The sequence below is a fragment of the Trifolium pratense genome, linkage group LG7, assembly GCF_020283565.1.
Source record: "Trifolium pratense cultivar HEN17-A07 linkage group LG7, ARS_RC_1.1, whole genome shotgun sequence".
In the NCBI taxonomy this organism is placed as follows: domain Eukaryota; kingdom Viridiplantae; phylum Streptophyta; class Magnoliopsida; order Fabales; family Fabaceae; genus Trifolium; species Trifolium pratense.
In genome coordinates this window covers 26,878,019-26,897,324 of record NC_060065.1, presented here as the reverse complement: position 1 = coordinate 26,897,324, position 19,306 = coordinate 26,878,019, and the positions used below count along the sequence as shown (strand labels likewise).

Here is a 19,306-nt window from a genome sequence, read left to right as displayed (position 1 = left end):
TGTTTCGGCTTTTATTTGCTCGCCTTTGTTTGCTGACTGTTGATCTGATTTGTGTAGGTACAATGACAAGTGCTTCTGCAGCTCTCCGCCAAGCTCGCGCCGTAAAGAACAAAAGGGAAGCGATTAGTACCGCGACGACCTCCTCAGCTCCTCAATCCCCGTCGGCCTCTGCTGCGGACCGTTCAAAAAGGATGCGGCTGGTCGGGGATGAAGACACTTCTTCTCGACAGGTGCAGGAAGTGGTGGATCTTGTTGGTCAGGATGATCCTCCAAATCTTGGCCCTCATAGGTTGTCCGCTGGCGTTCCCGCAGATGACTTCGTCCTCCCTCCCATTTATGCCCATGGCACTCTGCTGACTGGAGCTACTAAGGTGAAGATTAACCCAGCGGATGAGGCAATCCTCGAGGACATGGGTCCTGAAGCTCTGCGGTCCGAAATTGCTACTCATTCCATGGCTCTGCTCAAATTAGTCGAAGTAGCGACTTTTTAAAATGGCCGGGAGTGCAAATACTTGGAGGAAAGGGATGAAGCTCGTAAAGAGTTGCCCCTGTTGAAGCGAAGGCTAGCAGAATCCGAGGCCTCATGCGAGGGTTATAGGGAGAGCGCAAGACTCTCTCGACTAACCTCAAGGAAGCGGAGGACAGGCTCAAGACAGTGTCGGAGGAGAGGGACGGTGCCGTGCGGAAGGTTGAGGAGCAGAAGGTTGTGATTGGTGAGCTGGAGAGGAAGCTATCGAGGCTCCAAGTCACTGGGGTTGTTGAGGAAGGGGAGAAGGAGCTCGACCCTCAGGGGGTGTATGCCTCTTCCTCTCGTACAGTTTTGATCGCAAAGATCCAGGAGCTTGAGTCCAACATGGTCGCTGCAGCTACCTTCAGTTTCAACAATGCAGTGGCCCAGCTTAGGATCCTCAACCCTGGCTTGATCGAAGAGGGTTTGGATGAGGAGAAGGAAGTGCATGATGGAGCTATCGTTACCCCTCCTGATGATGAAGTGTAATTTGTTTTTCTTTCTTTTGTTCGGGCGCTCTGTTCGCCCTTTTGATGTATTCGACAATTATGGCCCTTCGTGGTCTTTATACTACACCCAAGATGATCAGGTCGCAACCATCAACAGAGATATAGCTGCTGCTAGAAGATGTTTTGAAGCTGCGGCGAAAAATCTGAGCACCGTGGTGACCCCCAAGAAATCAGAACCGAAGAAAAATCTGGGTGTAAATACTATTGGAACTTCTGTCGACATGGACGCTCGACTAACAAAAAAGGAGCATCATGAAGACAAACAGAAGGACCTCCCCGTTGCTGAAAAGAAAATCTACCGTCCAATTCCGGATGGAGATTTCGAGCTGGTGCCATTGAGCGAAGATCCCCTCAAATGAATCAAGATTGGAACTGGACTCCCAGACTTGGTAAAAAAACAGCTGATCGCTTGCCTGAAGGACAACGCTGAACTGTTCGCCTAGAGCGCTGCAGATATGCCCGGAATAGACCCCGAGGTCGCTTGTCATCAATTGACTTTAGATCCTAGGGCTAGTGTTAGCGGCGTAGGAAGCAGTCTCCCGAGAAAGCGGAGGCTGCTGAAAAAACTGTAAAAGACCTCCTCGAGGCGAATTTCATTTCGGAAGCCAGGTACACCACCTGGCTATCCAACGTTGTACTTGTTAAGAAATCGAATGGAAAATGGCGCATGTGTGTTGATTATACCGATCTTAATAGGGCTTGCCCTAAAGACGCTTACCCTTTACCTAACATAGACAAATTAGTAGATAATTCATCAGGATTTAAATTACTATCGTTTATGGACGCGTACTCGGGTTATAATCAAATAAAAATGGCTGAAATCGATAAAAAGAAAACAGCGTTTATGACCGAATCCGGTAATTATTATTACAACGTAATGCCTTTCGGGCTTAAAAACGCAGGCGCCACATACCAAAGGATGATGAACAAAGTCTTCAATAATGAAATCGGAGACATGCTCGAAGTGTACATGGATGATATGATCGTCAAATCCGAAGAGGAAGTCGATCACACAGCCCACTTGAAAAGAGTGTTCGACCAAGCGAGAAAGTTTAACATGAGATTCAATCCCGAAAAATGCACGTTTGGTGTAAAAGCTGGGAAATTCCTCGGATTTTACTTAACCGGAAGAGGAATCGAAGCTAACCCCGACAAATGCAGAGCATTTTTTGAGTTTCCCACAGACGGCGCCACTGATCGTGTAGACCAGAAGAATGCGACTGCACCGGCGTTGAAGGTAGTTGAGAGCGTTGAAGACGGTTGAAACCCCTGTTGGAGCAGAGGGGGGTTGTGTACCTGCAGGCACTCCGACGCTCAAGTCAGTTTGTGTGTGAGTAGGTTTTCTGTGCTAAAAATATGCGTACCTTGTGAATGAAGTGGAGTCACATATATATAGCCCCCAGCGCAGGGCCAAGGCCCTTGATGGCATTAATGGCCATCAAGTGGCTGCCGGAAAACGGCTTGGAGGCCTTGATGTGCAGTAAATGCCCATCATTTCGGTTTACGACCGTTACGATACGTAAGAGTATCAGACCGTTGGAAGGTCGAGCACGTCCTACGGGCTCTTTATGGCAGGCTTTCTCGGATCGTACTTGTTCGACACCCTCTGATGCTCGAGCGTGATGCTCGGCCCAGAACAGGAGCCCCCCAAGTTGTTATGCTCGTTGATGAGGATAATAACTTGAAGCTTGATCGATTCATCTTGTGTTTTTAGGAGATCTTTCGATTTGTCGAACATAACTATTTCGAGCTGGTTCGCCGTGCTTTGCTTCTTTGAATTTTCGCGGTTCCCTTTGGCCAAAGTCAAGCTCTGGAAAAGGGAAAGCGTTTTTTTTTTTCCAAGTGGTCAAACCTAGGTATTTGTAGCCGCCTCTTGCATTTATGGGGCGTTAGGCACGATGTTGGACCTTTTGGGCGGCAAGTTTCTTTATAAATACTTGCTACTTTTCTTTTGCCTTTCACATTTTGTGCTTTGAGTGTCAGCCATGGATAAGAAGAATTCCAAGAAGGTTGCCGTTGAGAGCTTTAAGTCCTAGAGGGGAAAGAAGAGAGCGGAAGCGTCCACCGCTGTGGTGGCTCGTTCCCAGAAGGCAAAGGAGGCCAAGGTGATAATCCTCTCTTCAGAAACCTCTGACACGTCAAGCTCCGATGGGTCGGATGACTATATTGAGGAGTTCCTGAAGGCTCATAAGTTTCCAGATCTCTACCCTCCTTTCCTCTCTTCCGGCAAAGGGAAATCTCAGGAGGAGGTAGAATCCAAGATGAAGCCAGCGGAGGTGTTGAAGATTGATTCGGATTCCGAGCATGAGGATTAGATGCTTGAGTCCTTTGTAATTTTTCTTTCCTTGTATTGGCTTTCCATTAATAAAGGACGTTTTTACTTTAAATGTTTCGAGCACCTCTTGTTTGCATTCACGCTTTATTTATGCTCTTAATTTAATAATGTCGTGGATTTTCCGAACGATGCCGAGCGGATTATTCGAGCGAAACCAAATTCTTTCGAGCACGCCGAAGAACGCTGTGTTCCAATTTGGTAGTTGCGGCCTTCCCCGTATTTTTGGCGAAAATAGGGGATTAAATCCCGAGGATCTTGCATTTCCTTTTTGGCTGCGATTTTCTCGGGACGTGGCGTCTTGGGTTCCGCGAGATTTGCGCGAGCAGAGGGATGTGACTTGAAAGGACGAGTCGCTTCGCTTTCTCTTGCCACGTGTAAAGGCTATTTAAATAGCACTCGAGTGGCTATTACTCTGGGATTTGAATCTCGAGGTCGTCGTGGGCCGTTGGATATTCGCGCCCTTTCATTTTTCCTGAGATTGAATCTGGGCCGCTTGTTCGCGATTGATCTGGCTCGTTGGATCAAATCGATGGTCCAGATGAGAATGGCGCAGATTTTCCTGTACGGGCGCGTTGGCCTATATATAGGAGGGAGGTTTTTCCGTTTGAAACTTTACAGTTTCTTACCTCTTCCATTAGTTTCTTGCTTTCATTCCCTCTGGTGATTCTCGCTGCTTTGCTGCTACACTACAAGCGCCTTCTTCTCATCTCTATTTAACCAACAAGTAAGTGCCTTATCCCTTTTGATTCTTTGGATTTTGCTTTGATTGTTTGGTTAAGTAGGACATAGTTAGTTCATGCAGTAGGTAGTGTGTTTCCCATGTAGCTTGTGTAGTCTTTTTGAGGGTTGTAAGTGGTGATTAGCACCCTTTTCCCCCCAAATAAGGATTTAAGGCGGTTTTAAGGCGAAAAATCGCTGTTTTTACCCACTGTCGTTTGGGTTTTTGCTCAAGAACAACGTCGAGCATCACATGCGTTTCGTGCCCGTTTGTTTCATGAACTTAGCGTCCGGAGGGATAGCCTTGTCCCTTTTAGCTTTCGCGTAATCTTCTAAGTATTGTCGAGATCCTCGCCCTTTCACTTGATTTGGCGGTGGAAGGGTGGATTTGAATGTCGAATTCATTTTTCTTCCTCTGCTTTTTCAGGTTTTTCTTTAGATGGCTGAAGGATCTCAAAGTCAAGTCTCGTTTATAGATCAACAGCCATCCTCGTCGATTCGCGTTCGAGCCGACCTTTCGTGGGTGGCGGACGAACCTCGAGAGACGGAGTCAATTTATAAGCACTGCGAGAGTGATATTCCGGAGTCGATGTGTACGGATATCCAGACTCCTCCCACTGAAGACTTTGAAGTGTGGATCCCTACTTCTCGTCACAAGATCTGCAGCAATTGGGCATGGGGGATGATTCCTATGTACGAGATTGCTTTCAAGCATTTGGGAATAAGGTTGCCCTTTACGGATCTCGAGGTGTCCATCTTCCGCCACCTTCGCTTAGCCCCTTCTCAACTTCACCCGAACTCTTTGGCCTTTATCAAGGCTTTTGAAATGATCGCCGAGTATCTGGGCCTGGGTCCTACTTTGTCTTTATTTTTCTATCATATTGGCCTCCAGCGAAGCTGTCCTCGGGGGGAGCAGGCGAAAGGGAAGCTCGCAAAAGGGGCCCCGCTACCGGACACCAAGCACGGATGGGTTTCTTTGAGGCAGCGGAAGCGCCTCTTTGATATGTATGATGAATCGGTGCGGGGTTTTAAGTCCGTTTTCTACGGGGTCAGGCCCATGACGACGAAGGGTTGGGGAAACTTCGTCCGCAGAGGGCATCGTATAGACGAGCTGGGACAGAAAGTGCTCGACGAGCAGGGGCGCCCCATAGATGAAGATTTCGCTAGGTTTCCCTTCTACTGGCGCAAAGAGCATTATTCAATGTCGACCAAAGAATTCGTCTTCACGCTGGGGGAGCTTTCTGCTGAGAAGAGAGCTGATTATAGGAAGCTGAAGGAGTTCGTGGAGGGTTTGCCTCCTTACCTCCTGAGCGATCCTGAGGGCGAGCCTTTATTTGGAGCAGACGGTCAGAGGTTGACCAAGATAAAATTGATCGCAACCCAAGAGTTGATCATTTGTGATACTCCGGATAAATTATCTACTTTTTGGAGTATGCTCGTAGCTCCCTCTTTATTCTTTATGCTTTGCTTTTTACTTTGCGTGTTTCGGCTTTTATTTGCTCGCCTTTGTTTGCTGACTGTTGATCTGATTTGTGTAGGTACAATGACAAGTGCTTCTGCCGCTCGCCAAGCTCGCGCCGTAAAGAACAAAAGGGAAGCGATTAGTACCGCGACGACCTCCTCAGCTCCTCAATTCCCGTCGGCCTCTGCTGCGGACCGTTCAAAAAGGATGCGGCTGGTCGGGGATGAAGACACTTCTTCTCGACAGGTGCAGGAAGTGGTGGATCTTGTTGGTCAGGATGATCCTCCAAATCTTGGCCCTCACAGGTTGTCCGCTGGCGTTCCCGCAGATGACTTCGTCCTCCCTCCCATTTATGCCCATGGCACTATGCTGACTGGAGCTACTAAGGTGAAGATTAACCCAGCGGATGAGGCAATCCTCGAGGACATGGGTCCTGAAGCTCTGCGGTCCGAAATTGCTACTCATTCCATGGCTCTGCTCAAATTAGTCGAAGTAGCGACTTTTTAAAATGGCCGGGAGTGCAAATACTTGGAGGAAAGGGATGAAGCTCGTAAAGAGTTGCCCCTGTTGAAGCGAAGGCTAGCAGAATCCGAGGCCTCATGCGAGGGTTATAGGGAGGAGCGCAAGACTCTCTCGACTAACCTCAAGGAAGCGGAGGACAGGCTCAAGACAGTGTCGGAGGAGAGGGACGGTGCCGTGCGGAAGGTTGAGGAGCAGAAGGTTGTGATTGGTGAGCTGGAGAGGAAGCTATCGAAGCTCCAAGTCACTGGGGTTGTTGAGGAAGGGGAGAAGGAGCTCGACCCTCAGGGGGTGTATGCCTCTTCCTCTCGTACAGTTTTGATCACAAAGATCCAGGAGCTTGAGTCCAACATGGTCGCTGCAGCTACCTTCAGTTTCAACAATGCAGTGGCCCAGCTTAGGATCCTCAACCCTGGCTTGATCGAAGAGGGTTTGGATGAGGAGAAGGAAGTGCATGATGGAGCTATCGTTACCCCTCCTGATGATGAAGTGTAATTTGTTTTTCTTTCTTTTGTTCGGGCGCTCTGTTCGCCCTTTTGATGTATTCGACAATTATGGCCCTTCGTGGTCTTTATACTACACCCAAGATGATCAGGTCGCAACCATCAACAGAGATATAGCTGCTGCTAGAAGATGTTTTGAAGCTGCGGCGAAAAATCTGAGCACCGTGGTGACCCCCAAGAAATCAGAACCGAAGAAAAATCTGGGTGTAAATACTATTGGAACTTCTGTCGACATGGACGCTCGACTAACAAAAAAGGAGCATCATGAAGACAAACAGAAGGACCTCCCCGTTGCTGAAAAGAAAATCTACCGTCCAATTCCGGATGGAGATTTCGAGCTGGTGCCATTGGGCGAAAATCCCCTCAAAGGAATCAAGATTGGAACTGGACTCCCAGACTTGGTAAAAAAACAGCTGATCGCTTGCCTGAAGGACAACGCTGAACTGTTCGCCTGGAGCGCTGCAGATATGCCCGGAATAGACCCCGAGGTCGCTTGTCATCAATTGACTTTAGATCCTAGGGCTAGTGTTAGCGGCGTAGGAAGCAGTCTCCCGAGAAAGCGGAGGTTGCTGAAAAAGCTGTAAAAGACCTCCTCGAGGCGAATTTCATTTCGGAAGCCAGGTACACCACCTGGCTATCCAACGTTGTACTTGTTAAGAAATCGAATGGAAAATGGCGCATGTGTGTTGATTATACCGATCTTAATAGGGCTTGCCCTAAAGACGCTTACCCTTTACCTAACATAGACAAATTAGTAGATAATTCATCAGGATTTAAATTACTATCGTTTATGGACGCGTACTCGGGTTATAATCAAATAAAAATGGCTGAAATCGATAAAAAGAAAACAGCGTTTATGACCGAATCCGGTAATTATTATTACAACGTAATGCCTTTCGGGCTTAAAAACGCAGGCGCCACATACCAAAGGATGATGAACAAAGTCTTCAATAATGAAATCGGAGACATGCTCGAAGTGTACATGGATGATATGATCGTCAAATCCGAAGAGGAAGTCGATCACACAGCCCACTTGAAAAGAGTGTTCGACCAAGCGAGAAAGTTTAACATGAGATTCAATCCCGAAAAATGCACGTTTGGTGTAAAAGCTGGGAAATTCCTCGGATTTTACTTAACCGGAAGAGGAATCGAAGCTAACCCCGACAAATGCAGAGCATTTTTTGAGTTTCCCACAGACGGCGCCACTGATCGTGTAGACCAGAAGAATGCGACTGCACCGGCGTTGAAGGTAGTTGAGAGCGTTGAAGACGGTTGAAACCCCTGTTGGAGCGGAGGGGGGTTGTGTACCTGCAGGCACTCCGACGCTCAAGTCAGTTTGTGTGTGAGTAGGTTTTCTGTGCTAAAAATATGCGTACCTTGTGAATGAAGTGGAGTCACATATATATAGCCCCCAGCGCAGGGCCAAGGCCCTTGATGGCATTAATGGCCATCAAGTGGCTGCCGGAAAACGGCTTGGAGGCCTTGATGTGCGGTAAATGCCCATCATTCCGGTTTACGGCCGTTACGATACGTAAGAGTATCAGACCGTTGGAAGGTCGAGCACGTCCTACGGGCTCTTTATGGCAGGCTTGCTCGGATCGTACTTGTTCGACACCCTCTGATGCTCGAGCGTGATGCTCGGCCCAAAACAGTTCTGATATTTTATTCGGAAAATTTTTTTGGAAAAAAATGTTCTCGATTTGGATCCCGAAGAATTTGGACATAAAATTTGGTTGCGATAATCCACCAATATTGCTGATACAAAATAGAGTGAAAAAAAAAGAAAATTATATAATACTGACAGTACACCATAATATATCATGCATCTCATTCAATCCACTTTATCCAATTCATAAAAAATATGGTGCATTGGGGAGAGAGACCTATTAAGTTCTCCCACCCTAGAATGCATGGATTAAATATATAATAGAATTGCCTTTGTCAAAAAGGAACATTAGAAACAGAACAGAGCATACTGCCCTCTTCACGAGTTCCCTCCGTTTCTCATGGCTATGGAGACCAGACTTAGCGCTGTGTCAATAACCATTATGTATGTATGTTGCCTCTTTCAATAAAATCACTCAAGCATCCTTTGTCCCTCATTAAAGCCACATTATAGGTCAACTATCACTTACACACTCAATTATAAAGAGAATATATTTGCTACCTAATTGAAAAGAAAAAAAAAGTAAGAATATAGTAGTATTAATTTAACGAGCAAAAATGAGATATATTAACCAACTAATTAGTCCTTTCAGCATAAAGTATGCCGAAAAAATCTATAAAAGAAAAGAATATATTAATTACATGACAAAGATTCATATTTTGTATTTGTTAAAAAGTTTAAAGGTCCATATATTTTTTTAAATTTTTCCGTATTTCGTATATGTTATCGTATCAGATATCGGCACCGTACTCATATATATGCATTATTGTAAGCCTCGTTTTATTCAACCTTGATCTCTTTTTTAACTAATTTTTACAAAAAAGTTAGTAATTTTAGTCCCTACATTTATAAAGATTAAAATTTAATAATTTTCCTGTAGATACGAAATTCCCAAAATCATAATTTTAAAAAGTCTGAAAACATATTTAATCTTAAAATAAATGATACAGCAAAGAATTCATGAAATCCAACCCATACATTTTATGGGAAATGGCTTTAGACAACTTAGACTTAAACTTCACGAAAGTAAAAAATCGGTGCCATGTACAAAGAAATTTAAATTATAAAAAAAGGAAAACATGCACTTGTTTTTCTCCTATAAATATAGGGTCACAAAGTAGAGAAAAGATATATAAAATACAAGAGTGTTTGTTTCCTTTTTCTTTGTATATTATTAGAGGAAATTAGTGATGGGTGTCTCAAGCATGAAATGCTTAATATTTGTGATGGTTTTGTTTGTATTGAGCGAAATGCAAACGATTGCAGGAGCAAAACCTCAGAGTGTGAGTTGCAACTTTTGGAGGAGCCCATGCTTTGCTAAGAAAATACAATGCCCTTCTGAGTGCCCTCTTACAACATTATCTGACCCAAATCATAGTAATGCTAAAGTCTGCTATCTTGACTGTGTTTCTCCAGTATGCAAAGCTGAATGCAAATGTAAGATATTTATTTATTTATTTATTCATTATATAGTGTATTATTTAAACTTCAAAATAAATAGTTATGTATAAGTTACAAAAAAGACAATAAAATCAAGAAAGATCAAGAAAGACAATAAAATCTATCTAAGGAATAAACATAAACTTTCTTTCATTTTCATTCATTAAATTTGAATGTCTCAAAGGCTACGTATAAAGGGTTACTAATAGTGGCTAATAGAAGTCCTCGTGAGCTTAGCACAGTTGACAGGGAAATCGCATTAGAAATTTTTATTTTTTCAGTAAATACTTTTAATAAAATTTAACAAGTTTCGATTTCTCTTATCGAAAATAAATAAACAGATCCCAAAGCAAACTGCCACGGTCGTGGATCAGCATGCTTAGACCCACGCTTTGTTGGAGCAGATGGAATAGTTTTCTACTTCCATGGAAGATCCAATGAACATTTCACCTTAGTATCTGATCCAAATCTCCAAATCAATGCACGTTTCATTGGCCTAAGACCTGAAGGTAGACCAAGGGATTATACATGGATTCAAGCACTTGGAATCCTCTTTGAATCTCACAGGTTTATTGTTGAAGCCACCAAAGCAACAACATGGAATGACGAAATCGACCATTTGAAATTCTCTTATAATGGAGAAGAACTTCAAATTCCACAAGGTTACCACTCTACATGGGAGATAGCACAGAAGAAAATTAGTGTGGAGAGAACATCAAGCAAGAACAGTGTTGTTGTTAATATTCAAGGTGTTGTTGAAATATATGTGAATGTTGTGCCTGTTACTAAGGAAGATAGTAAAATCCATAACTATCAAATTCCTGATAATGATTGTTTTGCTCACTTGGAGGTTCAGTTTAAATTCTATGATCTGTCTTCAAAAGTCGAAGGTGTTCTTGGAAGGACATACCAGCCAAATTTTGAGAATCCGGCAAAGTTAGGTGTGGCAATGCCAGTGGTTGGAGGGGAACATAAATATAGAACTACGTCACTTCTTTCTGCTGATTGTGGTGCTTGTTTATTTGCTGGTGGTGGTGAAGATTTTGAAAAGAAGAATTCAGTGATTGAATATGGTATGATGGATTGTAGAGGTGGTGCCAACAGTGGAAATGGTATAGTTTGCAAAAGATAAATGTTTATGTTATTGATGTTGTATAACTTGTATGCATGTAATGTACTAAGATAATTGTTTTCTGTATTGTTGTGTTTAAAAAAACAAGTATTGTACCCGTGGATTTACTATTGAATAAAAAGTGCAATCTTTTATTTGTTTAATTTTAACACCTTATTGAGCAAAAGAAGATAATGAGAACTATTAAGTATTAAGTGATTGATTTGTATAATATAGAATCTTCCTTTGTTATAATATTTCACCCTGCTTTCAACATCCATAATCTTCATTCGTATTCCCACATGACAGAATGGATGAATTCTGCTATAGGATAAATAAATATTCAGTTCAATATAATTTCCTATCATTAGACTGAAAAATTAGCTGCTAAAGTGAATACAAAAACTTTGCAGTTAGGGAAAAAAAATAAACCTCATAAATTTGAGGAGTCCCAGCTAGCATAAACAGCATCAATCAATTTTTCGTGCAATGTGACACCAGAGCATGCAATTATGCCTCGGTCAAGATCCTCTAAGTATGTTCCCTTTGAAAAGTCTAGAGGGCGTCCTCCGGCATCAGTTACCACACCACCGGCCTCTTCAACAATCACAACACCGGCAGCATGATCCCATATCTTCTCCTTGTAACCAGACTTTGCAAATTTCATGAATATCTCGGCATCTCCCCTTGCTATTGCTGCATACTTTACCATGCTGTGAACGCGTAAGGGCTGTTTTCTATACCAGATTTTGAGAGAATAGAGTGTTATAATCCCAACAATAGTGTTAAAAGAAGAGAGAAGTGTCTATACAAAAAAACTTGTGTCATAAACTTGGACTCTTCTTTGGAAGAAATTGTTAAGTGTTAACAAGAAAGTTCAGAAAACAATGTATAACTTCCTAGTAAAGTAAGATACCTAGTTCTTTTCTTTCATAGCTTCCTTTCTAGGAAATGCATTCAATAATTTCTATGATTGGATTTGAATATCTAAATAGTTACATATTATCATAGTCAATTAAGAAATTCAGTATAACTTTCCAATATTTGGGGTTAGAAATAAAAATCAATACCTATGTTCAGTAGATATGAAAATTGTCCAAGATTTTACAATCTTTATATTTCCCAAGTACAAAGAATAAAATGTTAGGCATTCTGTTATACTGTCTTCACTTTTCACTAATAATATTATACATATACTCCTTCCATTCTAAAACTTTAAACTACCACAAATATGGAATATAGAGAGTAATTGACTTATTTCTAGTTGTTGTGTGACCCTATTGTTACCTTGTGAAGAAACGATTTCTGTCATGGCACTTAAATCTTTAAAACATATGTTTAAATGCAGTCTACTTTGTGATTTATACTATGTACTTTCAGCCAATTAAATGTATGAAATAAGCCCAGATGCAGAAAAATTGCTAGAAAAAAGCATAAATATTATACCTAAGTCCTACACTATGAGCAAGACCAGCTGTGAAGGAATGATTTGAGTTTGCCCTTTCGACTGGTTCACATAGAGTTGCCAATGCTGGATCATCAACGGAAGAAACTCGAATAAGTCTAGCATGGTTTGACCATTCTTGGGTCTTATCTGCTGGAAACAATGACTGCAACCATGCCTCGCCACTGCCTCTCTTTGCATACAATACACATCCTTTTCCCCACACATCAGGAGTTGTTGGAGATAATTGTGAAGTTGTTTCATGATACTGGTAGTGATAATTTAGCCATTCTGTTTTCACTGGGTAATTGGGGCACCCAAGAACTCCAAGAACAACTTTTCCATCCTCAATCAAAGCCAGTGCAACAGCATATTGATCACCACGGACAAATCCTAATGTGCCGTCAACAGGGTCAAGTACCCAATGCCTTCCACTGGGACCTCCCGTTGAGCTGCAGCGGCCAATGGCCTCGAGAACTTCTGATGTTTCAAGAGTTGTCTCTGGACTTTGAAGACCATACATAGACGCAGAATCTAAAGACTCGTTGACGGCATCCACAACAGCTTCAAGTAAGCCTGTTGAATCATCCTTGGAAAAAGTTTCTACGTCTTCTTCTGCAACAATTGACACATTTTGAATCCCGAATGTTTTCGATAGTAACCAACTAGTGATTGCTTGAACACTCAAGTCTTCTCATGCAAAGATATGAAACAAAATAACTGGTCAAGTAACTTCAAACAAAAATTGCACCAAAAATATTGAGTATTGTAACATATATCCATTTCCAATATCAAAGTGATGATTTTCAGTAGTATATTAATTTAAACAAGCTAGTTTGGTCTGAGTGCAAAATAGTAAAAATTAATAATGTGTACGGTGGAAAGAAAAAGAGAAAAGTGGTGTTGGCTCTTACTCAGTAGAAGCAGAAATGGGTTGTTGATTGGATCTTGGAAATGACTGTTACTAAATAACAAAAATAAAAATGTATTCATACTTACAAAGTGCCAGAATAAAGGTTGAAAAATCTAAGGATAATCGCAACTTGAAAATGACAAGTTGACATTCAAACATTCATTAGGAAACATGTGAAAAAAGAAAAGATACAGAAGACTGCAACATCCCAAAACAGAAAATTACAAATGATTGTCATCTTAATAATGTTTTCCTTTGCAAAATTATCATACCTAATTCTATATAAGTAAAATGATTCATCTAGCCCTATATGTAATTGGTAGATTGATTGCACCAGTACAACTGTCCGTGATGGTTTTTTGTGGTCTGTAGACGAAGTGGCAAATACCACTTAAACTCACACATACTGTGAAGTCCTGGGTTCAAACCCAGGTGAAGGTGTCCGACCTAGCAATATCAGCATTGTCAGTTGAGCTAGGACTTATGGACTTGTCTGTGATAGTTTTTGAACTTCAACAACCAAAGCCTTTTGTTTTCTTATTACGCAGGGCCTGGTAATTGAAGGAAACCACCATAATGTTTTGACATGAATAATTTCTAATAGAAGACCATTTAAACCAAAATACTTCTCAATGGTTTTGTTTTATAGTTTTCCTTGGTCTTTCTCTCTACCTCTAATATGTTCTCTTTAATACCTAGTGTAATCACTCATTTATTACAATAGTCTCATCTAGGAAAATATTGAAGGCACTTTATTAATGACTCTTTACCATACAACATTTAATCCTGAACATCATCGTAGATCTTATAGTTGCAGTAAATTTTTTATTAAAACTCGAGAGATACTTTCTATCTCTCGAATTACACAAGAAGTATTTTTCCACTTATATTCTATCCTGCTTGGATGAATTCTATGATTAACTTCTCTCTCTATCTCCCTCTTATTTTGCACGATGAATTCAATATACTTAAATCCTGTGACAGTTTTTATACTGTTAGTTTGAATTTTATTTCAAACTTTAATTAAACTGTAATAATTCTATCACATGTGATGAAAAATTAATATTGAATACAGTTGGATAACTGTGGACCAACTAAGATATTTCTTTCCCGTCCATTAAAATGTAGGAGATGTTCACTTCTTAAAATATCCTATATATGTAGGCGGGAACAGAGATAGGGGTCAGATTTATCCTGACAGGAGCAAGAGTAATAATAATGTGCACAATACAATGGGGTAAATGCAAAATCAATCCGGAAACCTTTCCACCAAGCTGAATATTTATGTTCATATAAGAACATTATATGCATTCTTTACCACTTCTGATTTGAAGTTAAGATCAATGAAATCTAATCCTGGAGAATACAAGAATTGCATCACATAGACTATGTGCGTAATTATATTAGATATATTGAAAACTTTATCATAATGTCAATTTTAAACCACCATTCGACAATTAGTGATGTATAGCTTGTGAGATCGCCTGCAGATACGCTACATTTATAGCTTAAGCTGTAAATTTAAGATAATTATTTATCACCACGGTATCATAACCTCTATAATGAAGTAGTTAGGAGTTTGACCCTTTCCACGCTCATTCTTCTAAATAAAAGTTGGATTTAAGCACAAGGAATGTGAGTCCATGCATTGGTCACTCTTAAATCCCAAAGGGATCTTGTGTGAAGGGATGTGTTAGGTATAAAACCATTTTGATCCTTCACTAAACTTAAGTGACACAGAAGAATAAGGTTCATTATGATAACAGCATTGACAATAGATGGGGAAGTTTCATTATGATTCAAGGATTCAATCTATAATAATATGGAACAAAAATAAATGTATTAGTGTCAGATAATCTACTTAAGATTTAACCTAATAATACTGTCCAACCAGAGCTCCAACAAGCCAAATTTCATACTTACCTGAATTACTCGCTATTGATTTTAGTTTCACCAAGGACCGTGATACTTCACTAGATCAATTTCAAAAGTGACCCATAATAATAAAATTTTCAGAATCCAACTATTCTGATAGGGACTTAGGTATAATGGGGTGGCCAAGCCCCACATTTAATAGTATGCAATGTTGTAAACACACCATTGTGGCCTATGGCATGTCATTCCTTTACAAATTGCAATGACGGTTCAAAACATTTGCCATGCCATTGGCTGCCATTGGCTGCCATTAAACAACACCGGTAGTACGGGATGCTTGGTAGGTAGAGTTGATTCTTCCCCCTGGATAGCTAGCATTTTAAGGGAGGGATCCTCGACAACTTGGATACATATTAGACTCCATATTACATCTCTAACAAGTCATTTAATGCATAAGCCTATTGAACTTGAAATGTAGATACGATACTGCTCATGTTCAACTATCTTTTATTGACACTTAAATGATTTTAAATCATTTAAAAAACAAAAGAGATTTGCATATCTAATATCTAATACATAATTGACTATCAACCTATGAAGCATGGACATTTTTCGGATTAGACGTGTCCCGGTGTTAGATACGCGTCGGTGTCCACCGACACGACACCGGCACTTATGATTATATTGAATTATGTGATTTTCTCAAATTATTAAGGGTGTCGACGTGTCAGTGTTTGTGTCCGGTGTCAGTGTCTATCAGTGGTTCACAGTTATCAACACATAGGAATGGTAATATTTCCAATCTCATCTAATATGAATCTATAAGCTGCATATTATTACACATTTCAATTTCACTAATCTTTCCAATCTCTATTATGAATTATATGCAATTCACAACAACAACAACAACAACAACAACAACAACAACAAAGAAAGATTAGGATTGAAATTGAATGGAAATAGAAATAAATACCTGCAACAGTGACAGGAGAATCATCCTCTTTAGATACAACCTCAGTCGCAAGGAGCTTCTCCTGAACCTTCCCACACAAAGCACATGCCACGTGGACAATCCTCACAGCCACCTCCAATTCCTTGGCGTATTTTTCATTTTCATCCTCCATATGAACAAAAAGAAAAGTCACAATAACATTGGTAATAATAGCATTTCACGAAGCAAAAGAAAAGAATGTGATGTGGGCTTTTAATCTTGTTTTGAGAAAGAGAGACGAAAAGTGTTGTGTTGATTGAGGTTTCAGTTTCAATTTCAACAAAAACAGTTTAGGCATATTCAAAGATCGGGGCTACCAAGAATCAAGAAACGAGTCACATTCAGAAACACTTTTTTTCTTTAAAGACTTAAATTACAGTTATTATTAGGTGAATTCTTTTGTACATATATATATATATATATATATATATATATATATATAGGGGTTTTCTAACTTAGACCCTACTTAGGTCTAAGTTAGCAAGGTGCACCTTTTCAATTGGACCAAAATACCCATTCTTTTTAATTAATTAACCAAAATACCCATTAGTAGACGCAGATCCAGTGTCGCGCGCGTACCGAAGGACTATGGTTACAGACCGTTGATTTCCATCAGACAGCCAAGATCTGATCTCATCAAGACTGTCTGATCAATCAGACAGCCCAGATCATCCTGATCCATCAGATTCCAGCGCCTGCGCCACACTGGATTACAACCTGGAGAGAGAAAAATTTGCTTTTTAAAAGTAGGACACGTGTCACACAATGGTTGGCTGGGCGTGATTTTTGTTCATTTAATACTTTGAACTCAATTATTTCGTTGTAAATTAATTTTTTATTTTTTTATTTTTATACCAAAATTCATAATTTTTTTTTGTCTACAAATAGAGACTTGGTTCGTTTGATTTGGACACTGAAAAAAAAACGCAATTTTTCACTACCTTAATCTCATTTTTTGTCTACTAAATACGTTACTTGTGTGTTGTAATTTAACACGCACCACTCAACCAACTCACTGAAACCATTATACCAGGAAAATAGTAGATAATATTCTGGAACTTTTGGTATATTTTATGAAATTTTTGGAGACCTGAAACTATTTTTAGTTAATTAAATGAGATAAAACGGTAATTAAAAACTAATGTTTGCTTCTGAAACCATTTTACTGGTAGAATGGTTGCACATAGTTATATTCTGAAACCATTTTACTGGTAGAATGGTTTCAATGAGTAATTTATTAATTGTGTTTGCTTCTGAAACCATTTATCTGATACAATGGTTTCAGAGAGTTGTAATCTGAAACCATTTTGCTGGTAGAATGGTTTCAGTAAGTTGATTATTAGTTATTTGCTTCTGAAACCATTTAGCTTGTAGAATGGTTGCACATAGTTGTATTCTGAAACCATTTTACTGGTAGAATGGTTTCAGTGAGTAATTTATTAATTGTGTTTGCTTCTGAAACCATTTATCTGGTACAATGGTTTCAGAGAGTTGTAATCTGAAACCATTTTGCTGGTAGAATGGTTTCAGTGAGTTGATGTAAGGTAGTGAAAAATGAGATTAAGGTAGTGAAAAATTGCGTTTTTTTTTCGGTGTCCAAATCAAACGAACCAAGTCTCTATTTGTAGAGAAAAAAAATTATGAATTTTGGTATAAAAAAAATAAATAAAAAATTAATTTACAACGAAATAATTGAGTTCAAAATATTAAATGAACAAAAATCACGCCCAGCCAACCATTGTGTGACACGTGTCCTACTTTTAAAAAGCAAATTTTTCTCTCTCCAGGTTGTAATCCAGTGTGGCGCAGTCGCTGGAATCTGATGGATCAGGATGATCTGGGTTGTCTGATTGATCAGACAGTCTTGATGAGATCAGATTTTGGCTGTCTGATGGAAATCAACGGTCTGTAACCATGGTCCTTCGGTACGCGCGCGACACTGGATCCGCGTCCATTGATGATAATTTGGTTAATTAATTAAAAAGAATGGGTATTTTGGTCCAACTGAAAAGGTGCACCTTGCTAACTTAGACCCAACTGGGTCTAAGTTAGCAGCCCCCATATATATATATATATATATATATATATATATATATATATATATATATATATATATATATATAGGGATTTGCTATAACACACCCATTTTTATGAAGGTGTGCATTAGCAACGTACACCTTAGGGTGTATTTAATCACTTTTTAGTTATTAGTTGCTAAAACACACCTTCTAAAAAATTAGTGGGTGTATTCTAGCAAATGCTTATAGGAGTTGCTAACGTACACCCACTTATTTTTTAAAAGGAGTGTTTTAGCAACATGCAACTCAAGGTGTATGTTACCACTTTTTAGTTATGACTTGCTAATACACACCTTCTAAAAAACAAGTGGGTGTATGTTAGCAAAACCATATATGGGATATATATATATATATATATATATATATATATATATAGATGTGTATCGATACATCGCTGACGTGGTTAACAAGTAATATAGTAATTAATACAGATTTGTCAAATAAAAAAATTAATGCAGATTTTGTTTTTTTTATTAAGTTTTTTATATTAAACACTACTTTTTGTTTATTGGCAAATGTATCCTTCCACAATAAATCAAACCATGCATCATATCTTTGAACTTATATATGATTTTCAACAAATTCAAATATTTTAATATTATTCTAATATCTTATAAATAATATTATTTTAGTATTTTATATTTTCTTAAAAATTAAAATATGATTTTAATAACTTTTTTAATTATTCAAACAAGAAAAACTTTTAAAATTATTAATATGATGATCAACTACGATTTTAATATTTCAATATTATTACCTTTCAATTTTTTTTTAATATTATTAGTTTATAAAGATTAATATTCATTTACCACCTAATCATTAGTGCATATAATTATTAAAAAATATTTATTTTTTAGTAAAAAAACTTAAATTTTTTAATATGTTTATATCAATGTTATAAAAACCGGACCGGACTGGCCGGTTCGACCGGTTCGATCGTGAACCGGACACAGCACCGGTCCGGAACAAGTACCAGAACCGCTAGTCCATTAAACCGGGATAAACCCGCTTTGAACCGGTCTGAACCGGTATAAACCGGAAAAACCGGCGAACCGGAAACCGGAAAAACCGGCCGGTTCTCTTCTAATAAAAAAAATGGAATTTCAAAAAAAAAAAATTATTTTCTATTTTCAAACTAGGGTAGAGTTATTCTTTTCACTGGAACATAAGTGTCAAACAGAAACATGAAAATGCCACTGTTATTTGTTATAAGAAAAAGAAGAAGAAGAAGAAGA

At 39.4% G+C, this 19,306-nt stretch overlaps 2 protein-coding genes across 4 annotated transcripts; one reads left to right on the top strand and one right to left on the bottom strand.

The window, feature by feature from the left end:
- Positions 1-9,344: 9,344 nt before the first annotated feature.
- LOC123895374 lies at positions 9,345-10,934 on the top strand. The gene is made up of 2 exons (XM_045945649.1): positions 9,345-9,656; positions 10,001-10,934. The coding sequence occupies exons 1-2, from the start codon at positions 9,410-9,412 to the stop codon at positions 10,789-10,791; spliced, it is 1,038 nt and encodes a 345-aa protein (XP_045801605.1). The 5' UTR covers positions 9,345-9,409; the 3' UTR covers positions 10,792-10,934.
- A 104-nt stretch (positions 10,935-11,038) lies between these two features.
- Positions 11,039-16,398, bottom strand: LOC123895372 (PAP-specific phosphatase HAL2-like). Of its 3 annotated transcripts, XM_045945647.1 has the most exons (4): positions 15,976-16,376; positions 12,217-12,904; positions 11,203-11,507; positions 11,039-11,091 (listed from the first exon to the last, which is right to left on the bottom strand). In XM_045945647.1, the coding sequence occupies exons 1-3, from the start codon at positions 16,124-16,126 to the stop codon at positions 11,204-11,206; spliced, it is 1,143 nt and encodes a 380-aa protein (XP_045801603.1). In that variant the 5' UTR covers positions 16,127-16,376; the 3' UTR covers positions 11,039-11,091; position 11,203. The 3 variants fall into 3 exon arrangements, with proteins under 3 accessions (XP_045801603.1, XP_045801602.1, XP_045801604.1); XM_045945646.1 differs by having other exon boundaries at positions 11,039-11,507; positions 15,976-16,398; XM_045945648.1 differs by having other exon boundaries at positions 11,039-11,507; positions 12,217-12,829.
- Between the last annotated feature and the right edge of the window lie 2,908 nt (positions 16,399-19,306).